The sequence below is a fragment of the Chenopodium quinoa genome, unplaced genomic scaffold (assembly GCF_001683475.1).
Source record: "Chenopodium quinoa cultivar QQ74 unplaced genomic scaffold, ASM168347v1, whole genome shotgun sequence".
Taxonomy (NCBI): Eukaryota; Viridiplantae; Streptophyta; class Magnoliopsida; order Caryophyllales; family Amaranthaceae; genus Chenopodium; species Chenopodium quinoa.
In genome coordinates this window covers 4,717,552-4,726,817 of record NW_018745024.1, presented here as the reverse complement: position 1 = coordinate 4,726,817, position 9,266 = coordinate 4,717,552, and the positions used below count along the sequence as shown (strand labels likewise).

Here is a 9,266-nt window from a genome sequence, read left to right as displayed (position 1 = left end):
AGTTATAGTCCTTGCTTGGATTTCTGCTTATTGGGGTTTTCGTGAGGCATATTGCAATTTCAGAGGTTTGGATCTTAAGATCAAAATTGCAGTTTTCATTTTATATGTATGCATGTATATCTGCTTTGCTTGGTGTGATGTGCAATCGAATGAATATAAAAACTGAAGATGTAATTAGTCAAATTAGCTCGGGGTAATTGGTCCTAAAATCTGATAGTAATTGTGCTAGCAGCTAATTTAACAGAATTCTATGCCTTTTGGAACCTATTTATCCAGAGGCCGTATCTGTATTTAGTTGCTTGTGTTTTTATAGGGGTGATAATTGACATAGGTAGTCATGTGTTCTTGGCTTCTCGCTTTGTGGTTTGGCTTACAACCTTTGGCAGAGTCTTTTTTAGGTTCATTCATATATTCGGGGCGGTCCACTTTATTGTGGATATCATTAATTTGTAAGTTCGTGGTACGAGTTTGAGAGGGCATAGGTTGTAGCTATTTTGGTTGTGGTGTGATGTCAGAATGTTAACAATAAGTTAATAGTATTTATTCATATTTTTATTAACCAAGCAAAGTAGCATGCTAAGGTAAATTTGACGAAAAAAGTAGCTAATTATTAGTTTGATCTGTTAAAAGTAGCATGCTAAGATACTTGTAGTTATTCTGTAATGAAGATGAGATGGTAGTAACCTAAAGACACAAAAACAGTCCCCAAACATTAAGTAATTTTCTTCTCTTACGTATAGCAGTCTTCTTTTCTTTAAATTCACTTATGTTTATATTTTGGTAAAGGAGACAAAATGAGTAGTTGGACCAACTTCTTACAATCTAGTCATGAGTATGAGAAAGGTGTAGAGGATTATTTAGATAAAGTGTTTTCAACACAAGAAATTGGAGACCAAATTTCTTGCCCGTGTAAGGTGTGCTATCATCGCTTTTGGCATCATAGAGAGACAATTTTCAATCATTTGATTGCAAACGGGATCGAGCCTGGCACTGAAGGTTAGCATTGTTATGAAAAGGGTTTGTCATCAACATCAAATACCGAGAGGGATGTTGAAGACATGCATGATGATATTGAACGTCTGATATATGATGTTCACAGAGATGTGGCAGAAAGGTGTGAAGGGGTTGGAGATGAGCCAAATAATGAGGCTAAGAAGTTTTATAAGTTAGTTGAAGATGGAAAACAAGAGCTATATCCTGGGTGCAAAAAATTTTCAAAGCTATCATTTCTTATTCGTTTTTACCTTTTGAAGTGTACTCATGGGTTAATTAATATAGCAATTTCAGATTTTTTGGAGCTTTTTCAAGAAGTGTTACCAGATGCATCCAATTTGCCTAACTCTTTTAATGAGGCAAGGAAATTGATAAAAGATCTAGGACTTCATTATGACAAGATTAATGCATGTCGTAATGATTGTATGCTATATTGGAAGGATCATGAAGTTTCCACGTCTTGCCATGTTTGTCATGCTCCAAGGTGGAAAGAAACGCGGACTGAAAACCAAGAAGATATTACCAATCAGCCATCTAAGAAAGTGCATCAAGTCCCCACAAAAGTTCTTTGGCATTTTCCTCTTAAACCAAGGCTTCAAAGGTTATACATGTGTTTAGAAACAGCAAAGCTAATGAGGTGGCATGATGAAGAAAGAAAGAAAGATGAGTTATTGAGGCATCCTGCTGACGGTGAGGCGTGGAAAGAGTTTGACCAAAAGTACCCAGATTTCGCTAATGAAACACGTAATGTTCGTTTAGGGCTTGCAAGTGACGGATTTAATCCATTTCCAACTATGAGCACACAACATAGTACATGGCCTGTTGTTATAATTAATTACAACTTACCACCATGGATGTGTATGAAACCAGAATTCTTAATGTTATCTCTCCTTATTCTTAGGCCCACCTCTCCTGGAAATGACATTGATGTCTACCTTTAACAATTGGTTTAAGAACTTAAAGATTTGTGGGAGTATTGGTTGGACACATATGATGCGTAGAAGCGTCAAACATTTAAGATGCGTGCAGCCTTACAATCAACGACCAACGACTTTCCAGGTTATGCTATGCTATCTGGTTGGAGCACCAAAGGGAAGTTTGAATGCCCCTATTGACACTATGAGAATGATCATCATCACTTGAATAATAGCAACAAATCCTGCTATTGGGCTCATCGTCGATGGTTAGATGAAAATCATCCTTGGCGGTATGATATGGAGTCTTTTAGCGGGGAAAAGGAAGAGAGGACATCTGAAGATCCTTTAACAAAGGATCAAATTTTAAGCTTGTTGGAAAACTGGGAAAACAAGTTTGGAAATTTACAACCAAAGAAGAAATATGTAGATTGTCCATGGAAAAAGTCCTCTATCTTCCACACTTTGCCTTATTGGAAAGATTGTGGGTGTCGTCATCATTTGGATGTCATGCACATTGAAAAAACATATGTGATAATGTGCTAGAGACTTTGTTAGACATACCTGGAAAGTCAAAAGATCATCATAAGGCTCGATTAGATCTGCAAGAAATGAGTATAAGGGAACAACTACACCCTATAGATGCAGGTGACGGGCGGTATGTTTTGCTGCCCAAAGCATCATTCTCAATGACGAAGGAAGAGAAAAGCATATTTTGTAGTGTTTTGAAGAAGGAAAAGCTGCCCCAAGGTTGTGCATCGAATATTGCAAGGTTTGTGCAAGTGAAGGAGGGGAAAATATCGGGAAACAAGAGTCATGATGCTCATATAATAATGCAACACTTGCTTCCGTCAGATATTAGAAAAACTTTACCAAAAAGCATGTTGCTTTACCTCTTATAAGATTTAGTGGATTTTTTAGAGAAATATGCAAGAGAGTCATCAATCCAAAAGATTTGGATCGCCTTCAAGCACCAATTGTTGAGACTCTTTGTGAACTAGAAAGAATATTTCCACCATCTTTTTTTGACATAATGGTCCACTTACCGATTCATTTAATTCATGAAATAAAGCGTAGTGGACCAGTTTGTGATTGGTGGATGTACCCTATAGAAAAGTACCTTGGAAAGTTAAAATCATATGTTAAAAATCGATGTCGCCCCGAGGCTTCTATAACTGAAGGTTATTTGGCTAAAGAGTGCTTGATATTCTGCTCTAGGTATTTAAATCCAAGTGTAAAGAAGCGATCTAAGTGGTTTAACAAAAGTCAAGAGAAAAGTAATGAAATTGATGAAGAATCACCTTTGTTCCCTAAGGTAGGTTATCCTCTTGGGAGGAAAAAGAAAGGGAAGAAGAAAGGGAAGTCATACACTCTTGATTCAAACACAATGACTCTAGCACTTCGTTATGTGTTGTTTAATTGTGAAGATGACCAAGTTGAGAATTACATCAAGTGAGTAATTTTTCGATTATCTTATTACTTTGTGTTTGAATTTATATTGTTTTATTATCTTACTTATATGGTTGTTTAATACCATGAAGGGAACATGAAGAGTTTGTAAAGAAGAAGTCTAGAGATAAACGAAAAAGAAGGTGGAAAGAGGCACAAGAGCATAGCAATGAATTCATGGTTTGGTTTAGAGGAAACGTTGAGGTGGATAATGTCCCGGATCATATCAAGTGGCTATCCAAAGGTCCTTCTAGTGTTGCGCGGAGCTACACCGGATATTTTTTTAATGGATGTAAGTTCTACACAAGAGATCATGATGAAGAGTGTAAAACGCAAAATAGTGGAGTCTCTTTGACATCTTTGACTCTAAACTTTGCGAGTAGCAAGGATCACAATCCCGTTCTTGGTGATGTCACATACTATGGGATTATAAGGTCTATAATAGAGATAGATTATTGGAGTGCTTTCAGTGTTGTGTTATTCAAGTGTGATTGTTTCCATATGGAAGGAGACGATTATGGACTCACTCGTGTTAACTTCAAGAAATTGTGCTCTAAAGATGATCCTTTTGTCTTGGCATCACAAGTGCATCAAGTGTTCTGTACTCAAGATGGCCATGAAGAAGATTGGTACTATGTGAACTAAAATTTGCCAAGAGAATTTTTTTATGTCGAGGGGCAATCTGAACAAACGTTTATGAGTGAAGTTCGTGAACCCGCAGAGGATGTAATTTCTGCTACAGGTGATGTTGAACATCATAATTGGTGCAAAGAAGCTGCTTATGACTGTAGAAACCCATTTGTGTCTCCCCAAAACCAAACCCGGTGATGAGTACCTTTCGCGTCGAATCATAATCGAATGAAGCGAAAGTGTGGAAAGTTTAGTGTTGCGGATAGTTTTAATTTCTTTTCTCTTCTCTCTGTTTTTGAAAACTTATTTTAAGAAAAAAGCCAATCAAGTTTGGTTGGTCCATGATATGGGTCCAATAGTAGTTTAGTTGGATGAGGCTTGACATGAGCTTTCCAACGATATATTATAAGCCCAATTCCGATGAATATTAAGGAAGTTATGGCCAATTTACTGAATTGGGCCTGATTTAAGCCTTATATGCGGCCCAATGATCTAGAGAAGGGTCTAATATGATTTATCATTCCTAATGCAATTAGGAATGGTTTTAGTTTTCTAGATTCTTCTAGAAGGTTCTTTTCATTCCTAATTTAAATAGCATTGATAAATTGACTTTTGTTGACTTTTTAGAGTTTTAATTAAAATCAAAGAGCATTTTTGAGGAAAATACGATTTTATCCTCATGTACGGCAAATTTTATCTGATTTTAAGAAAACGCGTAATTTTCCAGATCAGCGCCAAACGCCAGCTGTAGCGCCTGGCGCCTAGCGCCAACAGCCAGCGTTGGCGCTGGTTCAGTTTTATGTGCGCCAGACTCTGTTTTGATATTTTATCTTTTTGGCTGATTTTCTCTACAAATAACGTATTAAAAAATCCGTTTTCGGTAACCGGTTTTCAACCAGTTTTCATCTAAAATTCACCAACTCTCATCAAGTTTTCCTTGATTACTCTCTCTCTCTCTCTCTCTTCTAAACTAGCTTTTACATACAAAATTATGCATTCATTAGATCTAGATACACCTAGCCATATTCGAAGTTGCCTTCGCCCTAGACGTGAAAGGTTTAATTTCTGAGGGTTTGGTCCCAAATCTCTCTTTCAATAATTATTTAATTTAATCGTTTGATTATTATTTTCCTTGAAGTTACTAACGTGTGTATTTTGTTATTAGAAAGAGGTACGAGGCATCAAAGTAAGTACTTTAATGGTTTTATTGATGTTATGATATAGAGTTCATGCTTAGATTTTTATTATGATTCCTAGTATCATGTCTAGGGTAATTTAATACCAAGTATGATGCTTCCTATGTTTTTCCTAATATTTATGATCGTTAGTATCATGTTAGGGTTAAAGATTTGATTTTTATTGCTTAGTGACATGCTAGAGTTTGTTATTAATCTTGTTAGTATCATGCCTAGGATCTTGCTATGCTTTAACATGATTATTATTATGATTAATATGATTGTTATTATAATTATTATTTTGATTATTATTATTATGATTATTATTATGTTACTTGATATTTATTGTTATTGCTTGATCACACCCTTTTATGCATGTTTAAAGGAAATTAGTACTTTTAATCACGCTTAATAAGATAATTAATAATCTTGTTAGGGTTAATATGATTATAATTCAAGTGATCGCCAATAATAGTTTTATTTGTGCATTAAATTCAACAAACATAGATAAACAGGTTTAGGTTTAATCCTATTGATTGTATGTTAGTCAAAAAGCGCACATGAATACGATCAAAATAAAGTAGAGTCCTATTATTAGGGCAGGTTCAATCTCTTTTAGGTTGGATTTGTACATTCATCCCCGAACCCTTATTTGGTTCAAGACCTTATGGAGTTGACGATCTCTTGGATCGTTAAGGGGTGTAACCTTCACCTCGTGAACGGTTCACAAGTTCCTAAAACTTGTTGGCGACTATTTTGCTCTATCTTCTTCCCTTTTGAACGCCACCGTACTTTAGTGTATGATCACTGTGGGGTTCAAGCTAGGGGTTAACGCTTGAAATTATTCCCCACAATGACAGAGTTGAGGTTCTTGTGAACAATGAAATTTTGGATGATAATCGAAAAGAAAGTTCCAATATAGATGACACAGATTAGGATTGGATGGAACCATCAAAGTGACGTGTCTGGAGAATTTAATTAGAATTATTATTATCATAGATTTAAACCTATTTTGTGGATTTGACAAACTATCATTGTACTGTTTTATTTTTCTATCTTAACTTCTTGTGTTATTTTTTTGTTTTTAAGTCAGTGGTTAAATTAAGTGTTGTGCAACAGAGCACTCTATGTTGCTAGTTGATTTGATTTGAGGTTTGATATTATAGTGGCAATTGAATATTCAAAGGGTCATTCTTATTTTCACAAGGACCCAAATTTCATTTAGCCAACTGTTGAAATATCCTTTCTACTCAGAATATGTAAATTAATCTAGACTTTGTTTTATGTGCAGTCAGGTGTTTTGAATGAACTACTGCATAATTTATTAAAAAAAACACATAAACATGCTGAAAGTCATAACTCTATAGCTGCACTATGTTATCAAGTCAAGATAACGGCAGGGTTCCCTAAACTAGAACATGTACCCATTGGTTCTAATTTTCCAATTTTGGGAATTTTGACAAAGTTTTATGCATTGCTCACCCCTAGAAGCAACCTGTTCCCTCACTACTCTCACTTTAGACAAAATCAGAACTAAAATCAAACCTGAATTTCATAACTGAAATTATACCTGAATTTCAGAACTGAAATTATACCAGAATTTCAGAACTGAAATCAGACCTGAATTTCAGAACTGAAATCAGACCTGAATTTCAGAACTGAAATCAGAACTGAATTTCACAACTGAAATCAGACCTGAAATTTAGACCTGAATTCAGACCTGAATTTCAGATCTGAAGTTCAGAACTGATAATCAGATATGAAATCAGAGCTTAAATTTGTGTGTGCGTGTGTATGTGTGTGTGTGTGCATCAAATTCAAAGCTAATGCTGAGTTCTTAAGGGATGTCATAGTGGCTTAGTGTCATAAAAGGCTGAATCCATATCTATATTATTATTGTCATAAAAGGCAGAGTTTTGAATGCTATTTGAACCAAACTGAATGCCAGCAATACATATATATTTCCATGACTCATCACTGCAAGTACACTCTTCCATTCCCTCTTCTTCGTGTTTCAAGGACTAATCACTGCAGGACTAATCTGATGTTTTTGGTATGAGTTTTCCTGTAGGAAGTGATGACAGATTATGAGAAAGCTAGACAAGCAAGGATAAAACAAAATAGAAGCAGAATGAAGGATTTGGGGGTTACGTCCATGGCTTATCAATTGAAACAATCTATGAAGGGATCGAAACAAACGAAAAAAAGCAAGAAGGTGACTAAAGATACTGACGAGTACACACCTGATGAAGAGGGTGAATTGAACCACTCAAGTGAAGAGGATGAAAATCAGATAAGGAAAAACAGTTTAAACTTGAGGTCTCGTTCGAAAAAGGTGTTTCTTTTTTTTCCTTTTCTGACAACTTAATTATGTGAATCAGAATTGATAAAAACTCATGTAATACTTTTAATGTTTTTCACAAATACATTATTGCAGGTTGTGGCATTGAGAGGGAAGAATCCCACAAACATTAAAGACACGACAAGTGTCTCTTCGGTACCAATGGCTAATCTTGTTAAGATGCGTCATCAAAACAACGAAAAACAACAAGTAGGGCAAGGGTTGCAAGGGAGAGATTCAACGCAAAGAAAAATCCAATTAGGCAAGTCTACTGCACAGAAAAATCTATCGTCCTATAGTCAGCAAGAGAAAGGGGTTGAGATTGGGAATGGTGTCCAAGCTAAGATAGCGCAGAGTAAGGCAATGGTTGCTCCTGGTTCACTCAGTGCTTTCAGGCAAATGAAAACACAATTGATAGAAAAAGAGAAAAGAGGAAAACAAACTTATTTATTACAACGACAACTACAACCTGTTAACAGGGCTAGTTCACAGGTGCTTTTAGGGGGTTCGCAAGCACACAGTTTTTCACAACCACAAAGAATTGAACCTGACTTACATGAAGATTATGAGAATCATATGGGTTCAAATGAATGCAATTTGGAACAATATGCGGATGAAGAAGATGAGTAAAGTGAAGACTTGAGTACTCTTACCCCCGAGGAGCTAGGAATGCAAGTTGAACCGTTAATGAATCAAGATCACGAAAGTGAAAAAATAGGTAATGATCACTATCATTCCGTTCTAAATATTTTAAGATAGATATGTTAAGAGCAATACATGATTTTAATGACTTTATTCAGTTAATGTTGATGTAGCACTTCCAAAAAAGAAGCGTATCAGAGGACCAACTATGTGTAAGGATGTTCATGAATGGACATTAGAAGAGCGTAAGCTTATTGTTCTTAATGAAATTGGAAAGCCTATTGGTCCTGACGATAAGATCGTAGATACATTTACAAGATTCTTAGGGACAATAGCTCGTAATGCTTCTCTAGCGTCGTTGAACAAGATTAATTGGCATCATGTTAAAGACAAGGAAGAAATATGGAGTTATGTGAAGGTATGTACCTTTTATTATGTATTCAAAGGCCAGTGTTTTGTGTCTTTTATACAGAGTATGAGTTACATAGCTACTGTAATTTTCATAGAGCTCAATGTTTTTTATTGTGAGAAGATACAACATACACTTGACTTTATCTAGCAGCCACATAATTAACCTACTTGCAAAAGACCTGACCTTCACAATAGCAAACAAGTAGGCCTCTGCCAAGTAGCTATCTTAACTAGATCCCCCTTGTAATTTTTTTTTCACACATCCAGCACCCTGCATAGCAAAAAATTTCTGATATAAAAAATAATGTAGCGTGTGATGTGTCTATTTTATATAGTATTTTACCCCCGTCTCTTGGTCATAATTAGTAGTGTTTTTGGCTCTTTAGAGCCACTTTTATTCCTAATTGGTGTTTTCTAGTGTTTTCGTAGATTTGGTTGACTTTTGCAAGGATTTACACTTTTGGAGTATTTTTCCGAGATATTTTGGAGCAATCACGAACACTGGAGAAGCACGACCAGATTTTATAGCCCAGGACTGGTTAGAGCCATCGAACCAGTGATTAAGGGCTCGGTATAGGTGATATCGGGGCATTTGGACCGAGTATTCAATACCCGAAAAGGAAACCCAGATTGACCCGAAGAATTGGAGCCCAATCGTAGTCCAATTAGTGGCCCAAGAGAGCCGCCCGGCCAAAGAGGCTGGCGCCCGGA

The 9,266-nt window shown here is 36.0% G+C and overlaps 1 protein-coding gene across 2 annotated transcripts; it reads left to right on the top strand.

Moving 5' to 3' along the window:
* The first annotated feature begins 7,121 nt into the window (after nucleotides 1-7,121).
* On the top strand, nucleotides 7,122-8,872 carry LOC110708979. 2 transcript variants are annotated; one of them, XR_002508815.1, is made up of 3 exons: nucleotides 7,122-7,496; nucleotides 7,599-8,220; nucleotides 8,303-8,872. XR_002508815.1 is itself a non-coding variant. In XM_021887205.1 (2 exons), exons 1-2 carry the CDS (start codon nucleotides 7,239-7,241, stop codon nucleotides 8,130-8,132), a joined length of 792 nt encoding a protein of 263 aa, XP_021742897.1. In that variant the 5' UTR covers nucleotides 7,122-7,238; the 3' UTR covers nucleotides 8,133-8,290. The 2 variants fall into 2 exon arrangements, 1 of the variants encoding a protein (XP_021742897.1); XM_021887205.1 differs by lacking the exon at nucleotides 8,303-8,872 and having other exon boundaries at nucleotides 7,599-8,290.
* The last annotated feature ends 394 nt before the right edge of the window (nucleotides 8,873-9,266 follow it).